Below are 23,801 nucleotides of genomic sequence, written 5' to 3'. Positions count from 1 at the left end.
TGCCTGCCAAGCGCAAGGTCGTGAGTTTGATCCCCAGTACCGCAAAAAAAAAAAAAAAAAAAAAAAAAAAAAAAAAAAAAAAAAAAAAGACAACATCAATAAAATTAAAAACAAATGTATTTTACCACAAATTAAAAATTTACATATGTATAGTATATCCTTGAATGGAAGACTGACTTGATTAACAAAGCCAGTAATAGATAAAGTTTCGATAGTACGTTGAAATTGATTGTAGTTTATATTCACATTTGTGGTCCCATAGCAATAGTTAGCTTGCTTGCCTTCTTCATTTTCTGACCTGTTCTCTCTGTTCACAAATCTGTAAATGAACTGCTCCTTAAAACACAGTTGAAATTTATAGAGTAGTATAGGAAAATAAATATATAAATGTGGGGAATAAAATTACTCACTAGAGAGAAGATTAAAAATCCACGTTACCCCACAAAATTCTTACTAAATCAAAGGCTGTAATGCCAGAGAAGCTTGCTATGTTTTATGACTCTTAGTTTTCACAATACCTAGATATGGGTGCTAATAAGATGTGAAAAAAGTAATTACTAGAGTCAAGACAGCAGGCTTACCTTGGGCCTTTACTCTGAGAAAGATCAGTGCCCAAAAATCAGGGGTTGAGTATAGGAAAGACATCATGCTACTCTTAGAGAGAGATGTATAATAATACTTTACTTTGTGTAGGACCCTACATCTGAGGAATTGCAAGAGCATTACACAATAATTCATGGTTCCTTTCAAAATGCTTGTGACACAGTTTGCAAGAATTATCCTCATCTTAGGGGAGAAATGGCAGCACAAGTTGGTAAGTAACTTGTCAAAACAGCAGGAAACTGGTGAACAGCTGTAAATTGAATCTGAAAGTTTAAGTCTACCAGTCTCCTACCTTATTCACTAGATTGTGCTCATGTTTAGAATCATTTACAGTAATATCTTCTGAGGTAGAACAAATATTAATGCACAGATTTTTTTTCTTTGCCATTTTATTTGATGGCTTATTGGAAACATTTCACTGAAATGACTGCATTCTGGTACCTGTGGATACTTCATTCTAACCATGTGTTGTATGAAGAATATTTTTTTGTGATGCTGGGACTCAAACTTAGGGCCATCTGCATCCTGAGCAGGCACTACCACTGAGTTTTATCCTCAGTCTAAGCATAGACAAACAGAAACTTACTATGGACACATGTTCCTTTTTTCTTTTTTTTTTTTTTGCTACTGGGAACCAGACTCAGGACCTTGTGCTTGTCAGGCAGGTGCTTGTGTAGAAACTTACTATGGAAACAATCAGCCTTTCCTCATTTCTGTGTTACATACCATATCATATATCCCTTTATTATTTAACCATTATGCTATTCAGTCCATGGTCCATAGTAATAATCCCATGCATGGCTGGTTTGATGACTGACTTTTGAACCTGGACTATATTGTGTCAAGGCAATGGTGTGGATACATTTGTCTTGGGTGCATTGGTTTGGTAATGTTTTATAAACTTCGTAATCCATACAGAAAATACTAATAGCAGGAGATGCCTAGTGTGAGCAGTGTAACAAAGGGCACCTTCTTTAAATGGTGCTTCTGTGTTTGGGTATGTGTTAGTCACTCCCCTATTGCTCAGACAAAATACCAGGCACCCACAATTTGAGGGAGAGGTTTATTTGGCTCACAGTTTTTCAGAGGGTTCAGCTCAAAGTTAATTGGTCCCAGAGCAGAAGTGCATGGTGGAAGGGCCTGGCAGAGGAAAGCTGCTCACCCCATGGCAGGCAGGAAGCAGGAGGATCAGGGATAAGAATAGTTTCCCAGGTCATGTTTCAGTGACCACTTCCCACCAGGTCCCCCCTTCTGCCAGCATGTGTAGCGATGAGCCCATCATGGATGAATCTACAGAGTGCCAGCACCCTTAGGTATGAGCCAGGACCCACCCACACAAGGCTTGGGGGGCATTTTGCATATGAACCACAGTGGTGTGTTTGTGTTTTTACATGGGTGGAAGTGTGCCACACTCTTTCCTTCAAAACAAAACAAAACAAAACTGCTAGGAACACGAGAGATTTTGGTTTCAGACTCTGGGCAGTTACCAAGGATTCTTGTTGCAAATGACAGCAAACCTCTTAGAGCTTTCAGTCCTCACAAATAGCCTGCTGGCACATGTGCCATAGGTTCACCACCACTAGCCTAGGTAGTTCTGTTCTCCATGACCTCCTTGGGAGTTTCTTAAAGAATGTTAGTGTTCCATGTCCCCAGTATGTTACAGAAATGTAGCAGTATTGTTAAGGTTCGTTCTGGCAAATACCAAGTGTCTTTAAAATTGCTGTGAGGAAATAAAAGTTGGTTATTTTCTAAGCTGTAAGGAGCAGTTAAGGGGCTGGGGATGTAGCCTAGTGGTAGAGCACTTGCCTGGTATGTGCAGGGCCCTAGGTTCAATCCCCAGCACTGCCAAAAAAATCATTAAAGCACAGCAGGTGCATGGGTTACACAGTGAAAACAGGTTAATAGAGAAGATGAACTCAAACGTTATTTTAAGGGTTTACTTGGGCTGGAATTGTTTCAGTACGTGGAAGAATGGGCAGTGGTTATGAAGAAACCCTGTTTATCAGCCCATGGTTTATCTTTGGCTTCTCTGGACTTGCTTTTCCATGATGAAGAAGTTAAAAAGGCATAATTAATCTTAATGATTTGTGATAGTTACTTTATATGCCCCCTAAAAACCACAAACAGACAAAGACAACAACTCTTTGCTGTGTGTAGTGAATATAGAAAAGTTTCTTGGTGTTACTTTGGTAAAAGGGAAACTTCTTGAATTTTAAATTCTCTAAACGTTAGTATTTTGTTTTGTTTTTGTTTTCATTTCTAGCATGGCTGAATTTCAGTTTAGCTTTTTATGGCCCTGAAAAAACATTCTACAATCTTTTAGTAATGTATTTTTCACAACTTATTTAAAATTATCCTATTATTATTTGAAGCTATCCTAATGATTTTCTTACTTGGTAGTATTTTACCAAAAGTAACATAATTACAGTTTTGTAATGCTGGGGATTGAACCTAGGGCCTAGTGCTTGCTGGGCATAGTGTGGTACCACTAGGCTTCATCTCTAGCCCTGCTTCTTTATTAATATCCAACTTTACCCACATTTTTTTTCCTTTGCTACATCATACAATTCTAAAACACATTTTTATTTTTCACAATTTTTTTCTAGCTGTGCAGACGTTAAGTGTTCTTGGTAGAAAACTTGGAAACCAGGCACGATGGCAGCTCAGCTACAGTACCAGCACTTTGGGAGGCTGTGGTTGGAAGATTGTAAATTCAAGTCCTGCCTGGCAATTTAGTGAGATCCTGTGTCAAAATAAAAAGGGTAGGGGATATAACACAACACAAAAGCCCTGAATTCAGTCCCCAGTACATTATTGCAAAAAAAGAAAATACTGGGTGTGGTGTCTCACACCTGCAATTTCAGCATTTGGGAGACTGAAGTGGAAGGATCTCTGTGAGTTCTAGGCCAGCATGGGCTAGATAGTGAGACTCTTATGTACCCCCCCAAATATATATATATATATATATATATATATATATATATATATGCAAATATTAACTAGAATGTCATCATGCATAGATAAGTGCTATTACCATGAGGAACCTTTTCTGTATTCATCTTGTTGATTGTACATTGGACTGTGTTCTTGTGTATCAACCTTTTTTCATTAGTAATTGTTTTTTTTTGTTTTGTTTTGTTTTTTTTTTGTTTTTTCTCCGGTACCGGGAACCAAACTCACGACCTTGCACTTGCCAGGCAGGCGCTTTTGCCGCTGAGCTAAATCCCCAGCCCCTTTCATTAGTAATTGAATAAGCATTTTCTCATGTTCTAAAATAATATTAAAGGATACTGTGAAGGATTTAACATTTCATCTTTTAGGTGTACCAAAATTTATTTAAATATATATTTTGTAATTTATTTCCAGATTAATGCTACCATAAGTATGTATACCCATTTATTTTTTATTCTGCATTTCAGTTTCTTTAGGAAAAAGAACACCTTTAATTTTAACAGCTCTAGAAGGAATGATTACTGAATTTATTTTACAATACTAACACAGTTGTAGTTCATTTTACAAAGTTAATGTAATCAAAAGAAGATAATTTATAAATGAAAGTTTTAAAGATATATTTGGTCAGATTTTGGATACATTGATGAGTGTCATATAAAGGTTGCTGGAAGGTGAAACGGGCACGCGATAGAAATGCGTGTAGGGTTTGCTCAGTGTTGAAGGGTGCACGCACAGACGTGAGTGCTGTTGCCTGTGGAGAGTGTAGCACTCCATTAACTGAAATGTTTGAGAACACTGAGCAGGAAAGTTAGGTCATATTGTAGAAATACACTACTAGCTTGTACTGTGAATTATGGGTTATATAAAGAAAGGGTTATAGAGGAGAAAATTTAGGGATTAAAAAAATTAGGCAGTGATTGTAGTTCTTTAGGTGAAGGAGAGAACAGGGAGATAGAAGAGATAGACTTTGATAACTACTGGAAGATGGAAGTGAGTCAGAGTGCACTAGAAAGACTCAGGTGTGATCCTGGGTGTCACCACTGATGAACAGAAATAGGGAATCTAGGAAGAGAAGGAATGTTAACTCTGCTTTGTTCTAGGAGGAGAGAAGATTCTGGTGAGATAAATTCTATTGTGAAATTCCTTACTTTAAGGAATTTACTACTGTTAAGTGGAGGAATTTAAGGAATAAGGAATTTACTACTGTTAAGTGGAGAGAAAATCAAGGTTAAATGCATGAAATGTTTTTAGTTTTGCTTTATTGTTAGTGGGCTCACATTCCCACTATGAATTTCTCTGTGTTCCAACTTTTGAAGTAATTAATAATGCATTAACAATATTTAATTTTGTGCTTTTGGGAAACTTTTTTTTTTATTATTTTCTTTCTTTTTTTGTCTTTTGTGAGACAGGGTCTCGCTATACAGTTCAGGCTGACCTTGAGCTCACTTTGTAGCCCAGGCTGGCCTCGAACTCACAGTGATCCTCCTGCCTCAGCCTCCCGAGTGCTGGGATTACAGGCATGAGCCGCCACGCCCGGCTTGGGAGACTTTAAAGTACCTGGTGATAAATCTAAGGTAACCTGAATGGTTGCCTACTTCATCTGTTTTGTGAACATGAGTGTTTATGTACTGATAAAATGAAAATATTTACTGAGTGCCATCTGATAGCCTGATCATTTGAGTTTCATTAATAGTTTATTTGCTTGTTCTTGTTTAGCTGACATAGCATTATTACATACTATGCTTGACTTCATCTTCCTTCCAGGGATTACTGCAAAGTTTTTTTTTATTTTGGGCCCTAAAAAAAGCTTTTAAAGTCACAAGAGACAATAACATAGATGCAGGTTGCTTTTGATAGCTGAAGTGATTATAACTATAAAGGGGTGTGTACTGAAGTACGTTCCCTGTGGCAGGGAGCTGGAAGAGGTGGGAGCCCTGGGGCAAGGCAAAAGAGGGTCTAAGAAGCAGCATTAGGAGCATCTGAAAATGTCTGGGGAAGGCTTAGTTACTTCATCTATTAGTTTTTGAAAGTTTTGATTTTTTTCAGGATAATATTATGAGTAAAATAGAGCTCAGATTACTTCCCACAATAAATCCCAAGTACTTATCAATTAATCCAAGTATTATTCAGCTGTAGATTTCATAACTAGGCTGTCCAACAGGAATGAACCTTAGGAACCTACACTTACTGAGGCAAAACCCTGACTGGTTGGCATTACCTTTGAATGTATTTATACATTGGATTGAGGGAATGATTCTCTTCAACTGGGAATAAGGAAGAAAGTACATTTAGAAATTACTTTGGCAGTGTAATGAACTATGTTAGTGGAGAAAAATTTAATGATGAATTATTTTTAATGGTATTTAAACACTATAATGCTGATATTAAAAAATAATAATAATAGTAGCTACCATTATGTGCCCGGTACTGTGCCGATTCCTTTACACATTATGCAAAAGTCTTAAAACTACCCTCCAAAGTCTGTATTTACTCTGTTTTATAGGTGGGGAAAATAAGACTTCAAGAGTTTAAATAACTTGCCAGAGTAAAAGTACTTAGTGGAGTCAAAAGTTGATTGGAACAAGATTAGGAAAGATATCTTTATTAGTCACTTTCTCGTTGCTGGAACAAAATACCCAACACTCAGGACTTAAAGGATGGAGGTTTATCTTGGCTCACAGTTGTGTGTGTGTGTGTGCGCATGTGTGCATGTGCATGTGCACGCACATGTCTGTTTTGAGACAGAATCTCACTATGTAGTTTAGGCTGGCCTTGAACTCATTGTGGAGCCCAGACTGGTCTTGAACTGTTGGCAGTTCTTGTGTCTCAGCCTCCCAAGTGCTTGGGTTCCAGGTGTGCACCGCCATGCCCAGTTTAGTTTGACCGAGAGGGTTTAGCCCGTGCCCGGGTGGCTCCGAGGCAGGAAAGCAGAGGGGGCCGGGAGGAGGGAGAGAACTAGAGAGAACCCAGGAATGGACTAATGAGAACTCTGAGGAGGAACTGAAAGTCCTACTGAGGAACTTAAAACCAAATTTGTGTTTGGGACACCAGTCAGTTTTCTCAAGTTAATTTACAGATTTAATGTGGTCATAATAAAAATACCAAGCTTTTTGTGGGGTTGTGACTGGACAAATTTTCAAGTTCACAAACTACTGAGGAAAACAGAAATAAGAGCAGTGGGATATATTAAATTTGATTTTAGCCAATTTAGTTTTAAAACTTTAATAAGTAGAGGCGCCTCATAAAACAATTTTAGAGCCAAGATATAAGCCCATGTCATCTGAAGTCATGGAAAAGATTTAGGTAGGGACCACGAACTGCTCAGTAAATGATCTTAAAGTAGGTTGGAGTGTCATCTGAAAAATAACAATGGTGGGTTAATTTGTCACTCCATGTAAATGCTTAGATAAGTTCTCAGTGAATCACATATTTAAATGTAAAAGCACATGAAAGTACTAGAAGAAAACATGGGCAAATCTGTTCATTATGGAGTCAGGAAAGCCTTTCCTACTAAAATGTTAGCAGGTATAGAAGAAAATGGACTAAATAAAAGTAAAATAATTGTAGGTAGAAATCACTGTCAAAATTAAAAATACAAATGGAAAAACATTCATATTATATAATTTCCCTGATGTAAAGCACTCCGAGAAATGGAGATAAAGAAGTAATCCAATAGCAAAATGGGCAAAGATTGTGAAACGGAGTTTACAGAAAAGGAAGTACAAATTATTTTTAAACAAATGAATCCTATTTAACTGTATTCATTCTAAAAGAAATGCAAAACAGTACAGTGAGGTACCATTTTTTTCACATAGGTAAATAATCTTAGTTTTGTTAAAACTGTAATGTAAAATTATCAAAAAGCAAGCATTTGTAAGTTGTTTGTATGAGTGTAAATTGAGAACCCCTGCAGGGGTAATTTGCCAGCATATATCAGAATTACAGGTGCATGTATTCTTTTTATCTAGGAAGTCCCAATTTCAGGAAATTATTTAACAGCTGTATTTGTATTTGTACAAAATAGGATATATTACAACACTGTGTATAGTGGCAAGACCTTAGAAATAACCTTAGTGTCTTCTTTGGAAACTGGTAAATTGTGGTCCATCCAATCAATAAAATGTGATGCTATATAAATGTGAAAAGGATGAAGGAGTTTTTTATGGACTAATAAAGGAAAATCTCTAATACACATTGAGTAAAAAGAGCAGTGCAGAAATATTGTATAGAAAATTACTTCCAGTAAATCAGAAGGAAAATAGACATTTGTATTTACTACTTTTAGATACATTTTAAAAACCTTAGATGCATACAGCTAATAACATGGGTTACTCTGTGCAGAGGTGGGAAGAGAAAAGATGACAGGTAGGTTGGTGGAAGACACCAGTGATAGATCTTTCATTGTGTACCTTTTTAACAATGTAAATATGTAAGCTATTAAATTTTTTTTGAAAAGGCAGGTTCTGGAATTTGAACACAAGCCCTTCTCTGTTGTTTGTTTTTATCTTATCTTTGGCACATGGCTTACCCTCTGTGTGTCTTGTTTTCTGTAAAAGTAGAACAATCACACGGATATCAAGGATGGTTCTTACGTGAGGTAGCCCATGGAGTGCAAACAGCAATGCTGTCATGTGGGGAGAGTTTGACACAGGTTTACTTAAAGGAGAATGTTACTATTATTATTATTACTATTTTTTTTTTTTTTTTTTGGATTGGGAATCAAACTCAGGACCTTGAGCTTACCAGGCAGGTTCTGTGCCACTGAGCTATCTCCCCAGCCCAAAAAATTTATTAATGTTGGAGTAAGAACTTAAATTTAGGTTTTGAGCTGGGTGTGGTGGTGCCTCAGGCAGAAAGATTGCTGCGAATTCGAGCTCTAGGCCAGCCTGGGCTACATAGTTCAAGCCCCACCTAAACTATACAGCAAGACCCTGGCTCAAAAAAACCACCCCCAAAAACCAAAAATAAATAATTTAGGTCTGCCTTACGCTAATGGGGGCATTGTACTCTTTATATATTTGCCTAATGCCTTTTATATCATCCTTTTTAGAAACCTCTTTCCTCCGGATACACATTGGCTGTCTCTGTTTATAGCTGAAGTTCAGGCAATTATTCAACAAACAAATGTCTTTGCTGTGTCTCTGCCATTGTGGTAGGGAAAGAAATACTTTTTTGCCTTTAGGCTTTTATTATGACCTTGTTGGAGCTCTTATTCAAGATTACCAAAATTTTAAGCATTTTTTGGTGATGATATATTAGAGCAAGAAAAATGGATGATACTCTTTTACTTTCAGATTTAAAATACGATAGAGATAAGAGAATTAAAGATGCTTTTTTTCTTGTGAGAAGCATATCAGTGATGGAAGTAAGTTGGTCATTGATTTTAATAGATTATTTGAGGATGAATAATTATAAGGTATAGTTTGTATATTTGATATTTTGAGGAATGAGCACTAAAATATTATTAAACCTTTCCCTGTCCCTCCCAAATGGTCTTAACATTTAAATTAAATGCATTTCATTATACATTCCCATTATTTTTCATTTGTAGTTTTTCCCCCATACCAATCTGAGTAAAATTTTTGTTTGATATATAAATACTTTACTAATAAAACAATATAGCCACTGTTCATATGGCACCGGACAGTAGAATAAATGTATACATCAAGAAAGTCATGAAAGATACATATGTCTGAAATTTTAAAACTGGTAAGTTGTGCACCTTTAAAATGGCAGTCACTGTGAGTCAGGTGATTAGCCTGTCTCCATCTCTCCAGAACACAGTGCAGAAACAACTCGTCCTTGGTGGTGCTACTTGAACTCACCTAGATTCACATTTTAGATTCACTTAGGGTTTGTTTCCTTGCTTATGGTACCAACATTGACTCAGTTGCAAAATTTTGTGATTTCTCATTAACTCTTGTCTTGGCTTTTTCTTGCATTGGGGGGCTACTGGAAATTGAACCTAGGATGTTCATACTGAGCTGCATCCCCTGCCCAGGCTAAGCTTGAACTTGAGATCCTCCTGCTTCTGCTTCCCAGAGTTGCTGGGATCACACACTTGAGCCACCATGTCTGGTTTCTCTTGTCCTTTTCTGGCTGTGTGATTTTCAGCTCATTACTTTAACTCTAGGGGCCTTAGTTTCCTCCTGTCTCTGTCTAAAATTCCTTGTTTTCATTGTAATTAGTCCGTTTCTAGTCTACACAAGAACTGAGTCAATTTTCTGATTTCCTGCTTTCATCTATTCTTATAAATTCCACATTAATCTTTTTAAGGCATATTTCCCCTTCAGTCTTACAATTTTCTGGCTGAAATATCATCTCTGTCCTATGCTTTCGTCCCTTCTGTAAAAATTCAAAAGAAAAATATTAAAAACTATAAGTATTTATGAAATTATAAGTATATTCTGAAAACAAAAACAAGACCTTGTTATATTTGAAAAGAAAAAGATAACAGTTCAGTAAAGTAGAAAATATTTATGGTTTATTGCTTTTACCTGTGAAGTAGGGTTGATTGTACACCCATCGTATGGTGTTATGAGAGTTAAATGATACATATGTGTATATGTGTGTGTATATATATTACATGTATTCACGTATTCCAACTGTATGTAAATATAGCACGTAAAAGGGTAAGAACTTGTAAATACTCCCATAATCCAGTCACCTCCCAAAAGGCCCACCTATGAGCATACGAGGCTTGGGGGACATTTTAGATCCAAACCATAACATTCTGTGTCTGGCCTCCAAAAGAGTTAGGCACATGTCTTTACGCAAAATGCATTTATCCTGTTTGTGTAGTGTACATAAATCAGTGTGACGTGTCACGTTAACAGATGATCATCTCAATTGATGCAGAAAAAGCACTTGACAAAACTCAGCATGGTTTCTTCATGAAAGCGTAAAAGTCAAGTTACAGAAAGAAAATTGTTCAACATAATCTGGGGCATTTATGAAAAATCCACAGCTCATATCAGAATCAGTGGGCTTTCTGTTCTGTTCCGTTGGCTTTTGTGTTTGGCTTTTATTCCAGTGCCATACTGTTTTGATTTCTAAAACTTCATAGTATAATTTTGAGACACTTCCAACGTGGATGGTGTCTCTTTTTCTTTCTCAATGTTGCTTTGGTGGTTATCTTTTTGTGTGTGGGTCCACATTACCTGTAGAGTTGTTTCTTCTATGAAGAATGCCATTAGATTTTTTTGGGATAGCAGTTGTGTTAAATCTATATTTTGGTAGTATGGTCATTTCATCAGTATTTTTATTAATTCTTCATCAACATGAGATATCTTTCCATCATTTTTGTCATCTTCAGTTTATTTTAATCAATGTTCATATTGTTTTCAGTGTACAAATCTTTCCCTTCTTGGTTAAATTTATTCCTATGCATTTTTAAAAATTTGTTGATGCTACCATAAATGTGATTGTTTTCTTTCTTTTTTGTTCATTATTTGTGTATAGAAATGCTATTGATTTCTGTATTTTGATTTTATATTCTGCAGCTTGACTGAAGGATTTATTAGGTCTTAACTGTGTGTGTGTGTGTGTGTGTGTGTGTATGTGTGTGTGTGTATGTGTGTGTAATTGATGCCTTTCGTTTACTTATTTATTTTTTACTTACCTAATCACTGTTGCTAGTACTTCATTACTATGTTGAAAAAAAATGGGGAGAGTGAGCCTTCCTGCCTTCTACTGTATCTCAGGAAAACTCTTTTTGGGTCACTGATGATGGTCCTAGCTGTGGAGTTTTCATAAATGCCCCAGATTATATTGAGCAGTTTAGTTTTTGTATTTTGACTTTTACATTTTCATGCAGGAGCCATGCTGAGTTTTAGTGCTTTTTCTGCATTGATATGATCACCAATGAATGTGATGTGTCACATTGATTGGTTTGTTACGCCCGGAGTACTTTACTTCTGAGCTGAACACCCAGTCCTGCTTTGCACACTAAGGATAAATCGTACTTGCTCATGATGTGTAATCTCTTTGAAGTGTTGTTGAATTTGATACGTTATTTTATGGGGGTTTTTATATTGATGTCCACTGGAGGCTTGGCCTGTAGTTTTCTTTTCTTTTCCTTTGTCTTTGGTGTAATATCAAGGTGATGCTGGCACTGTAAAATGTGTTTGGAAGGATTTCTTCTGTGTTTTTTGCATGAGTTTAAAAAGTATTAGTAATAATTCTCTGAATATTCAGCAGAATTCAGCTGTGAAACTGTCTTGTTGGAAGGTTTTTAAGTTGTTATTGCTGTTCAAGCTAAATTACAGGTGCTCCTTGACTTACGATGTGTATATATTCCCAAAGTGTATCTTTTCAAAAGTTGAAAGTATCATGGTAGAAATGGATTTAGTATATACCAAACCTGTTGAGCGTCATAGTTTATCGACACAGGACACTGTGGAATGTTGCTTAGGAACTTTCACAACTGTGTGGCTGAAGGTGAGCTGCAGCTGTCTGCCATGCTCAGCATCATAAAAGATCGCTGGGCTTGCAAGGAAAAAAATCAAAATACAAAGTTTAGTTTCTGCAGAATATGAGTCACTTTTGTACCATCATAAAGTTAAAAAAATCCTAAATCGAACCTTCCTGAGTTGGGCACTATCTATATTTCATCTCAATTGAATCTTTTTTTTTTTTTTTTGAGACAAGGTCTTGCTGTACAATTCAGGCTGGCTTTTCACTCACTATGTAGTTTAGGCTGGCCTCGGCAGTCCTCCTTCCTCAGCTTCCCAAATGCTGGAATTACGGGTGTGCATCACCATATGTGGCATCAATTGAATTTTGATACAGTTGCTTTTCCATTTATCCACTTTTTGTCATCTGCTTTGTTTGTAATATACCTATGAATCTTTTTATTTCTGACACATCCACTCTCATACCTAATTTTACTTATTTGAATCTTCTTTTCTTAGTTAACCCAGCTAGGTGTTGTCAATTTTGTTTGGTTTTTCAAAGAACCAACTCAATTTTATTGCTCTTTTTCTATGGCTTTTGTGTTCTCTGTTTTATTTATTTTCGTTCTGATCTTTATTTTTATTTTCCTTCCAACTTTGCATTTAGTTCTTTTTCTAACTGCTTGGGGCATAATCCTAGGCTGTTTATTTGGGATTTATTTTTCTAATACAGATATTATTGATAGAAACTTTGTTTTAGAAATTTTTTTGTTATATCCCATGAGTTTTAATAGGTTGGGTTTCCACTGTCGTTCGTCCTAAGACATGTTCTAGATTTTCTTTTGATTACTTCTTTAACCCATTGGTTATTCAGGAGCATGTTGTTTAGTTTACACATATTTGTAAATTTTCCAAAATTACTCCTGTTACTGATTTCTAGTTTCATATAGTTACAGTATAAAAAAATACCAGACATGTTTTAAATCTTGAGTTTCTTAAGACTTATTTTGTGCCTGCCATATTGTTTGGTCTAACCTGGAGAATGTTTGATGTGCACTGGAAAAGAAAATATATTATGCTTTTGGATGAAAAGTTCTGTGTATGTTTACTATTTATATGTAGACTGTTATGTTTAAAGTTCAGTTCAAATCCAGTATTTCCTTGTAAATTTTATGTATGGTTGATTTAGCCATTGTTGAAAGGAGATTGCAGAACCTTTTTCTTCATGTCCATTAATATTTGCTCCCTATTGTGATGCTTCAGTTTTGGGAGCATACGTATGTATACTTAGTATTCCTGGTGAATTGACACCTCTACTACTAAATAATGCCTTTCTTTGTCTCTCGTAACAGTCTTTGAGTGGAACTCCCTTTTGTCTAGGTATAGCCACAGCTGCTCCTTTGTTAGTTGATGGTGGTCTGGGTCATTACTTAGGTTTACACTGCCTATCTCTGCCTTGGTGTTTACATACCATCCCTCTTCCTGGGACCGGGGCCAAGGAGGTTCCCAAGTAGAGATGGGAAACCGAAACCTGCCTTACCCATAGAATAAGTTTGCAGATTCGCTGACTCCCAACTTGGAAAAAGAATTTTCAGGGCACATCAGTAAGGGGGGCATAAAGGGATTTATTAGGCAGAAATTTAAAAGTACACACTCAAAGAAATAGAGTGTGGGTCTCAAGAGAAAGGGAGGTACTTCATGATCCAGAGTTGGGTATAATTTCGGGACCTTAGGGGTGGGTGACCTTGGGTTTGTATTTCTGTCTGGTTGCCCATGTGGTGGTCTGTGTTCTGTGTGAACTGTTGTCGTATAAAGTTGAGATGTGCTGCCCTGCTGTGGTGCTGCTTCCTTGCGGAAGGACGCCTGTAGGAGGACGTACAATTCACAGATGAAAAGCGCAGACCAGAGCCCACTTTTCAGGCTTCAAGGCCCTCAGGACAATTTTTGTTGAGTGACTTTCCTGGAAAAGAAAAAGGTTTGAGTAAGTTTTTTGTCCTTAAACTGAAGGTTTTAAGTTTTTAGTTACAATTTTCAAATTCTGATTTTCCTTGTGTCCTTTTTATTATTATTTTTTAATCCTGCCTCATTTTGAAGATTGTATTATGGAAGCCTCTGTGAGAGGTAGCATTTTTTTATACTGTATGTTGTAACTTTTTTCTGCATAATTAAGATTTATAGGACTGTTGAGTCAAGCAGATTATTTAAATCCTTTTTCTTGATCTTTTCTGGGACAGTATATCTTATTTTCCTTTTTTGTTTTTGTGTTTCGACAATGTAATTTTATAAAAACATAAAAATATATACAAAATTTGAGAAATTAGTGTAATGGCTAGTCACTAGCCTTAGGAATTAGGAACTTAATAGTACTTTGAGGTAAGTACTTAAAATGATACATCATTAGTGTTGTACAGTTTCCTACAGTCTATCTGGGGCTAATCTACTCGGAAATGCGAGATTGTAATGCAGAAAATACTTGAATTGCTCTATATGCAAGAATGTCAGTCTCCTTAATGCTGTCTGTTTTATTATTAAACAGCAACGTTTGTAAACTGAGTTGACATATGCCAAGAAATCCTGACTGTGATCCAGTTTTAATCACTTCCAACACAAGGTTTTTAGTTATTGAAGACAGTAAAACAGCTTCCTTGCTTTTTTTTTTCTTTTTGGAGGACTAGGTTTGAACACAGGGCCTTCATATTGAGTTACAATCCTAGCCATTCAATTTGTATTTTGAGACAGGAGCTCAGTAAGTTTCCCAGGCTGGACTCCGATGTCCAATCCTTTTTGCCTCAGCCTGCCAGATTGCAAGGATTATAGGCATGCACCAGTACCCGCAGCTAACAGCTTTCTTATTAAGCTAAAACAAAGTTAATTAAGTGGCATCTTTAGAAAAAAAAAAAGCCAGTTTAACTTGGACTAGTGAAACACTGACAGGCATTGTACATCTCAGGGAAACTAAAGAGATAAGAGGAGCGATTTAACTTGTATGATTGACTTGCCAGTGACTAGCTCCTGGCAGTTTTTCAAGGACCAGTATTTTAAAGTGTTTAAAACTTGTTTAAAACATACGGAGGTTTTATGTCTAATGTTGAAATGGCAGTCCCTAAGTGAACCCATCATTTATGGTCATACTCTTCTTTCAGGTCTCTGCTCCTTATATTTAATAGATGCTTTATTTCTGAGATCTGTAAACAAATGATTTTCCACTCAAAAATAGCCAGTTCAGCTGGCTGTGGTGGTGCTTATCTGTAATCCCAGCACTTGGGAGATCAAGCCAGGAGGATTGCTGTGAGTTTGAGGCCAGTCTGGGCTATATAGTGAGGCTCTGTCTCAAAAAAAAAAAAAAAAAAAGGCAATTCAGGTTATTTGACCTCAGAATTATTCCATAGTACTGTCTGTGTACTATATATGTTAATTATTATACTTTTATGGTTAAAAAAATCAAACAGCCTAGGTTATTCAAATGATTCCCTTTTTAACCTGAGCTCTTTTATTGTTCCTGGTTCTGAGTGGACAATACTTCTGAAGAATCTTTATGAACTGTTCTTCCCCTAAATGTTTAGCTCATTTAATATTCTGCATGGATTACACCATATAATGTTATCTGTACTTTACCACAATGAAAATTATTTCAAACATAAATTTGTTAGACTTTTCAAAATAACTGTATTTAGTATTGTTTAATCATTTCCTTGGCTTTTTATATAAAATGAGTATTGAATATATTTTATTTTCATTGGAAATTCAAAACTAGAATTAATGTCTTTCTTCTTGGCTTCTGTTCTGTAGAGCAGGTTGTTGCCCTGGATGCCCAAAATATTGTAGCGGTTTCATGTGGAGAAGCTCATACATTAGCACTTAATGACAAGGGCCAGGTGTATGCTTGGGGTCTCGATTCTGATGGACAACTTGGCCTACTAGGATCAGAGGAATGTATCAGAGTGCCCAGGTAACAAAGGTGACCACAAAGAGGGTCCTTAATCTTTTGTAATCAATTTGTCTAAATCATTCTGCTTACTGTGAGCGTGTAAGTGTTGATACCTAGTTATCGCTCCTCTTTGAATCTTGTAAGAATTTACTAGATGATTTCTTGATTATAATTTGGGTTTAGCTAATGATTGGATGGTTATTTTTACATAGTCTTATTTTCTCCATAAGCAATAGGATTTATATTTATGTTTGTAAAGAAAATGAATGAGGAACACCTGCTTTACAAATTAGTACACATTGGTGCAGGCTATTCATTCTGCTTAAGTACTTCATCTGTTGAAGTCTTTATTAATTATTGGTCGGTTGTATGTTTTTATGCAACTTACGGAAGTACATAATAGTGTGGCAAAATAACTTACTTAAAAAATTTAAAGTAAAGCTTCATCAGTTTCGTAGTCTTGTGGATTTATGTAGGGCATGGTCATTGTTTTGATAATGAAAACTGAAATTATACAGATTCTGACCTCTTTGTTCTTCCTACTGTTAGTTTAGGGACAAAGCAACTTTTCAGAGAACCAAGGTATTCTTAAACCAATTTTAGACTTATTCTATTAGCACATTTTATACATTTATGTTATTTTGTTTTTAACATTGGTAAGTTAATTATTAGGAAGCAGGGCAAAATAATGGAGCATAGGAACTAATAAATTTCAAAACAAGAGCTTGTAACTCCACATTTTATATTTATTCTGTTTGTTGAGAATTTTGGATAGAATACATTCAGGTTTTCTTTCTTGAGTGTATTCTAAGTACAAAACTGTAAGATCCTCAAATTTCTTCCTGCTTGTTTCTTTTTCAATAACAAATAACAGATTCCTGGTTGATTTAAGTCTCTTACTGATGGTAATATTGGGAGAAAAATTTTTTTCCTTCAATAAGTTGAATTTTTCCAGTCATTACAGTTTTTATTTCATTTAGAAATGATAATTTGCAACCAGGTGGTCATTACCTGGATGAGCAGCCACAGAAGCACAGTGCCTCAAGTTTGACCTACTCCTCTGGGCGGTTGTTGTAGGGCCGGGGACATGGTTCAGGGTCATAAGCACCTGCCTCGTAAATGTTGTAGAACAGGGTTTCTCATTCACGATTTAAGCATTCTGTGTGCTTTTAGGATGAAAAAACTTTATATACTGGACTTCTAAGTCAGTGTTCTCAAAACCATGATTCATAGCAAAACTTTCCAGTTTCCTTTATTTTTACTCTTTCAGTCACATACTCATACTTTTTTGTTGCTGTTCATTTCTGGTGTAAAAGATTTCAGTCAGTAATATATCAGTGAATAATGAATGGAAAGAAAGGTGAATTTTAAGGCAACTTAATGATATAAAATTTTATTTGAAGTTGCCAAATGAGAAATTGAACACCACCCCCCTCCTTTGTGGTGCTGGTGATTAACCAGGACCTTCTGCATACCAGGCAAGGGCTTTACCATTGAGCTGTTCGTACCCCAGTCCATATCAGGAATTTTTGTCTGTATTATTCTCTGAACCTGATGGGAACCTGAAAGAGAACTTATTTGACTCCTTTGGTTTAAATGGCTCTTTTTTGTGTGTGTTTAAACATCTATATTAAGTTTAAACTGTATGCTAATGTGTTTTTGCTATTTAGTCTTTTCAGTTTTCTTAATGATTAACCTGATTTGTTATGACATATGACATATACATATGACACATGTACTTTTCACTGATATTATCATATTTTTAAAAAGGCTTTTTAGTAATTTTGTTCCTTTTTAAAAAAATTTCAATACCAAATAATTTATTTAGGTGTAGGGCTCTTTCTAATGTCTTAGTGGTTTTAGCTGGCTTTGTACATTTTATGTTGTCTTTAAGTAGAGTTCTAAAAAGATCAGTGTTTATAAACTTTCGTGAGAGTAATTGGAAAAGTGAAAACTGCACATTAGGTGAATCCTTTCTTTCCAGAAAATCCATTTTAACACCAGTAGATAAGAGTTACCAAAATTAAAGAATGTGAAATGAATAAGTCATAGCTGAAATTCTTACTAGTTTTCTAGTTAATTTTCTCTTCTAATTTTGTTTTAATAATTACTAACCGTGGGGAAAGATTGAAATTATTTAGCAACAGTAGTCTCTAAACTTGAATTTCTGGCTAGATTTTTTTGAAATGTAGAATATGTTACATTTGAATATGTAAAAAGTTAAATCTATTTTTTAATGTGAGGGGAGATATGTAATTATCCTTACAAAGTTTAGAAGAATGCAGTGAAGTTATAGCAGAATGTATATGGTGATGATTCTGAGTACATGCAGCTGTTTTTGAACTTACTTGAGTTGGCATTTTGATCAGTAATAGAGTTTATTTTCTTGACGCTCCATTTTGAACGTTTTGCAGTTCCTGCCTAATTTTAGCCTTCGAAAATTCAGAACGATTTTAGATTAAAAAGAAAAACTAGTGCTTTGTTTTTTTGATTGTGCTAGGGGTTAAATCTAGGGCCTCATACATGTTAGGCAAACTGTCTATCACTGAGCTATATCCCAGCCTATTGTATTTCTTAATGGTAAAGACTACATTAGTTGTTAGCCTAAATTTTGCAAGATTGAAGAAACTAATTGGTATTAAGTTCTTTTAAATTTATTTTGACGAGGCATGGTGGCACATGCTTATAACACCAGCTAATTGAGAGGCTGAGAATAGAAAACCTGGGCAGCTTAGTGTGTGACTCTGAAGTATAAAATTAAAAGGGCTGAAGATGTAGCTTCACGATAGTTTTGCCTTGGTGTTTGTCTGTCATATACGAGACCCTGGGGTTGGTTCTCCAGGACTACTGAAGAAAGTGCTGCACCCTGCACGTCCCAGCCCCAGTGTTAGGGATTTTAAGATACTTGGGAAACAGAAAATTGTTAATTGTGCTTCACTGGCAAAATATTTATTGCTGTCATCCCTCAAATTTACTAGTTGTTAGAATTTTGTTTTTAGAAACACGACTAAAAATACCTCGCTGTGCTTACAATATCTTAACAGATTTTCAGGGAAGTGGTGTATAAGTCTTATTTCCAGGTTTTATACTTTGTGTACAAATTTTCAGTCTAGTTAAAATTCATTTAAGAAATGATTCATTTCTTTTTTTTTTTCAGTACTAGAAATTGATCTCAGGACCTTGTGCTTGTCAGGCAGGTGCTGGCTTGCTGCTGAGCTATATCCCAGCCCCAGTTCATTTCTTTTCAATGGGTCATTTGTGATAGCAGAGCCATTAAAGTGTTTGGCATAAACATTGAAGAATTATTTGAAATATAAACTTTATAAAATGTCTGTTTTAGAGGTTTGAGTACTGATTTTCTTCTCAGATTTGATTAGGAGTCTTCATGTTGTATTTGCATATATATGTATATACTTTTACAAAAATTATTTTGATTCATTTTATTTTTCTAGTAAGTGCATTTAACTCATTTTAAAAATTGAAAAGAAGCATTTATATGTCTTTCACTAGACAAAGGATTTGTTAAAAATTAATTTTATTTTAAAAATTGATATATATAAATTTACGTATTAATGAGATGCTGTGTGACATTTTGGTCATATATATGTTGTGTAATTAGGTTAACCATATCTGCTTCCTTGAACATTTGTCACTTTATGTTGAACACTGCAGAACCCTGCTTTGTGAGATGGTACACAGTTGTTGTCTGTAGTCACCCACTGTGCAGTAGCACACCCTTGAACCCTACTCGTGGCTCACTGCACGGAGTACTGATTCATCAGCCTTTCCTGTCCTTCCCTGCTTCTCACGTCTCACCCTTTTAGAATAAGTGCCATTCTACCCTCAATTTCTGTGAGATCAACTCTTTTATGTTATACATTCGAGTGAGATTATTCACTGCTTGTCTTTCTGTGCCCGGCCTACTTCGCTTAGTATGGTGATTTCTAGTTCTGTCCATTTTTCACAAATGGCAGGATTTTATTTATTTTTTACTAGCTAAGTTATATTCTGTTATGTGCACATACCATGTTTTCCTTACCCATCCATCAGCTAACAGAAAGTTATTTCCATTTTTTGGCTGTTGTGAATTGTACTGCCATAAACATGGGAGTGCAGATGTCTCTTTGATGCACTGATTTCATTTCCTTTCACTATGTACCCAGGAGTAGGATTGCTAGATTTTGTAGTTGTTTTCTTAATTTTTTGAGAAACTTCCATACTCTTTTTCATAATAGCCGTGCTATTTGCATTCCCACTGACAGTGGGCCAGGGTTCCCTTTTCTTTATATTCTTGCAGGCATGATGATTATTTTGTCATTTTGATAATAGCCATTCTTACTGGAGTGAGGTGATATCTCATTGTAGTTTTGATTTGCATTTCCCTCATAATTAGTGATGTTGAGCATTTTTCATAAATAGTACCTTTTGGCCATTTATTTGTGGTTTTGGAGAAATGTCTACTTAGATCTACTGTATTGCCAGTTTTAAAATTAGTTTGTTAGCTATTGAGTTTTCAGGTTCTTATATATTCTGGGTGTTAATGCCCTGTCACATGTATAGCGTGCTCATATTTTGTTCAGTTCTGTAGGTTGTCTCTTTATACTGGTAATCATTTTCTGTGTCGTGCAGAGCTGTTTAGTTTGGGGTAATTCTCTCTTTGCTTTTGTTCCCTGTGCTTCTGGGGTTTTGTTGGCCTATTTCCAAAGTCTTGGGACATTTTTCCTGTTTTCTTCTTGCCCATTCTAGTGTCCTGAGGCATTTCCCCTGTTTTCTTCTAGTAGTTCATTGTTTTGGGCCTTTCATTTAAATGTTTACTTCATTTTGAGTTAATTTTTGTAACTGCTAAGAGATGAGAGTCCTGTCTCATTCTTTTGCCTGCGGGTGTCTTAATTTTTCCAGCATCCTTTGTTGAAAAGACTGTTTTTCTTAGTGCATGTCCTTAGCATTTCGGTTGACAATCATTTGGCTGTAGGTGCGGGTTTACTTCTCGGCCAGTGGTGCGGCCAGTGGTGCTGACCCTGTGGCAGGCACGCCACAGGGGCTGTGTGTTACTATGAAAGCTCCGCTGCTCTCAGCTCTGCTGTGTTCCACTGGTCTGGTGTCTGTATGTCAGTACCATGCTGTTCTGATTAAGATGCCTTTGTAGCATATTTTGACATCGTGTACCCTGTTTTGTTGAGTCAGGATGGCTTTAGTTGTTTGCGAGCGTGTGGGTGTGGTTCTATACAAATTTTAGCATTGCTTTTTCTAGTTTTGTGAAGAATACAGTTTTTTTGTTTTGTTTTTAGTGGTACTGAGGATTGAACTTAAGGCCTGTGCATGCTAGGCGAGTGTTCAAATGCTGAACTACATCTCTAAGTCTTGTTATTGATATTTTGTTTAGGATTGCATCGAATCTTTGGAGCTCTCTGAGTGGTGTTGGGAGTTTAATATAGTGATTCTTGCAGTCTGTGAAAATGGCTTTTTTGCATGTTGTGGTACTCTGTTTAATTCCTTTCATTAGTGTTTTATAGTTTTTGTTATCACAGAGATCACTCCCCTCTTTGGTTGCATTTATTTCTAGAGGAAATTTTGCTGTTATAAATGGAATTATTTGTTTCATTTCTGTTTCAGATAGTTTGTTATTGGTACATAGCTATTGATTTTTGTGTTTTGCATTTTGCGGCTTTACTTCATTAGTTCTGTGATGTCTTTGAAGATTTCTATATATAAGAGCACATCATCTACAGACGGTTATACTTCTTTTCTAATTTGTGTATCCTATAGTTCCCTTGCCTGACTGCTCCAACTGGGACTTCTAGTACTATGTTGAATAAAAGTGGTGAAAATGGGCATACATATCTTGTTCTGCATCTTGAAGGGAAAGCTTCCAGCTTTTCCCTGTTTAGTATAATGTTAGATGTTGGTGTTTTATATATGACCTTTATCATATTGTGGTATTTTCCTTTTATATCTAATTTGTTCAGCTTTTTTTTTTTTTTTTGCTCAACATTTTTATCATGAAAGGATATTGAGTTTTATCAGATGTATGTTGTGCATCTGTGGACATAAATTTTTGTTTTTTGTTCTGTTGATGGTGATGAATCACATTTGTTGGTTTGTGCGTGTTTACCCAACCATGTATCTCTGGAATGAAGCCCACTTAATTGTGGTGAATAATTTTGATGTGCTGTTGTATTTAGTTAATTAGTGGTTTGCATTTTCATTCATCAAAGATAATGGCCTGTCATCCTCTTTTCTCCCCTTCTTCCCTTCCACCTCCCTCCTTCCTCTTTTTGCTTCCTTCCTTCCCTTCCTCCCTCCCTCTCTACTTCTTTTCTTCTCTTTCTCTCCCATTCATTCATTCATTCATTCATTATTCCTCCTCCTTTTTCTTAGCCTTCTTTGGTTGGATCCTTCTTTGGTTTTGGTACCAGGGTAATGATGGCCTCAAAATACATTTGGATAAATTCCCTCCTATTTTTTGCAGTCATTTAAGGTGTATCGCAAGCTGGAAGTGTGGCTCAGTGGTAGGGTGCTTGCCTAGCGTGATTACCTCCCTGAGCCTGAACCAGCAGTGAAGAAAAATAGTATCAGTATCACTTGTTTAAGTGATCAATGCACCAGTGAAGCCATCTAGTTTCTTTTCTTTTTATTATTTATTCAATCATATTACTTGTTAGTAATCTGTTCAGGTTTTATATTTCTCTGTGGCTCAGTCTTAGGAAGGTGTGTATGTCCAGGAATTTGTCTTTTAGGACCTAGGTTATCACATTTGTTGGTGCAGTTTTTTGTAAAAATTCATAATGATCCTTTGTATTTCTGTGGTGTTGGTTGTAATTCCCCGTTCCTTCTGTTATTTTACTGATTTCCGTCTTCTTTCTAAGTCTTGAGTAGAGGTTTGTCGGTTTGGTGTTTTTTTTTTTTAAAGAACCAGCTTTTCGTTAATTTTTTGCAGTCTTTTATTTTTGTTGTGGTCTGTATTATTTCTTCCCGTCCATTAATATTGGGTTTGATTTATTCTTGTTTTTCTTATTTTTTGAGAGATAGTAATAGGTTGTTTATTTGTGCTTTTTAAATATAGTTGTTGATGGCTAAAAATTTATGTCTTAATACTGCTTTCACTGTAGTTGCTAGGTTTGGGTATGTTGTGTCTTCATTTTTATTTGTTTCAGGGAATTTTAAAATTTCTTCCATGACCCATTGATTACTCAGGAGTAAGCTATTGCCGGGCATCGGGGCACACACCTGTAGTCCCAGCACTTGGGAGGCTGAGGCAGGAGGATCGCCATGAGTTTGGCCAGCCTGGGCTACATAGTGAGATCTTGTCTCAAAAAAACAAAAAATAAAACAAAAAAACAGATAAAAGGAATAAAGTGTTTGATTTCCAGGTGTTTAAATTTCAAGGTTTTTTTCATTACTGACTTATTGTTTAATTGCAATGTGGTTGGGAAAATTGATAAACTTTCAATTTTCTGAGACTGTTTGTTGTTGTATGATCTGTCCCAGAGAAGCATATGTGTTCTGCAGCTATGGGTGGGATGATCTATAGAACTCTGTTAGGGCCCTTTGGTCTAGGTGTGATTTAGCTCTGCTGTTTGTTAGGTGATCTGTTTATTGCCAAAGTATTAAAATCTTTTATTGTTGCTATATTGGAATCTGTCCTTTTAGGTCTATTGATATTTGTTTTATATATTTAATTGCTCCCATATTGGGTATATATTATTATGTCCTCTTGTTGAATTGACCCTTTTATCATTGTATGACCTTCCGTGTTTCTTTTTATTGCTTTTGATGTAAAGTCTGTTTCACCTAAGTGTGCCTATTTTTGCTTTCTTTTGAATCCCATTTGCATGTACTATCGTAATCTATTCCTTCACTTTCAGTTTATGTGTCTTCAGTTGTGAAATGAGTTTCTTATAAGAAACATATTATTGGGTCTTATT

General features: G+C 35.9%; 1 protein-coding gene across 7 annotated transcripts in view; it reads left to right on the top strand.

The window, feature by feature from the left end:
* The window catches only part of Herc4 (HECT and RLD domain containing E3 ubiquitin protein ligase 4), a 107,891-nt gene that overhangs the window by 5,816 nt on the left and 78,274 nt on the right, over positions 1 to 23,801 (top strand). For all 7 annotated transcript variants that reach the window (XM_013514842.1, XM_013514844.1, XM_013514841.1 and 4 more), the window contains exon 4: positions 15,738 to 15,897. In XM_013514842.1, coding sequence (XP_013370296.1) covers positions 15,738 to 15,897 — 160 coding nt within the window. The remainder of the gene's footprint in view (positions 1 to 15,737; positions 15,898 to 23,801) is intronic.

The sequence above is a fragment of the Chinchilla lanigera genome, unplaced genomic scaffold, assembly GCF_000276665.1.
Source record: "Chinchilla lanigera isolate Chin_1 unplaced genomic scaffold, ChiLan1.0 scaffold00024, whole genome shotgun sequence".
Classification (NCBI taxonomy): Eukaryota; Metazoa; Chordata; class Mammalia; order Rodentia; family Chinchillidae; genus Chinchilla; species Chinchilla lanigera.
Note: the sequence above shows the minus strand (reverse complement) of the source record. Positions and strands in the feature narration are given on the sequence as shown.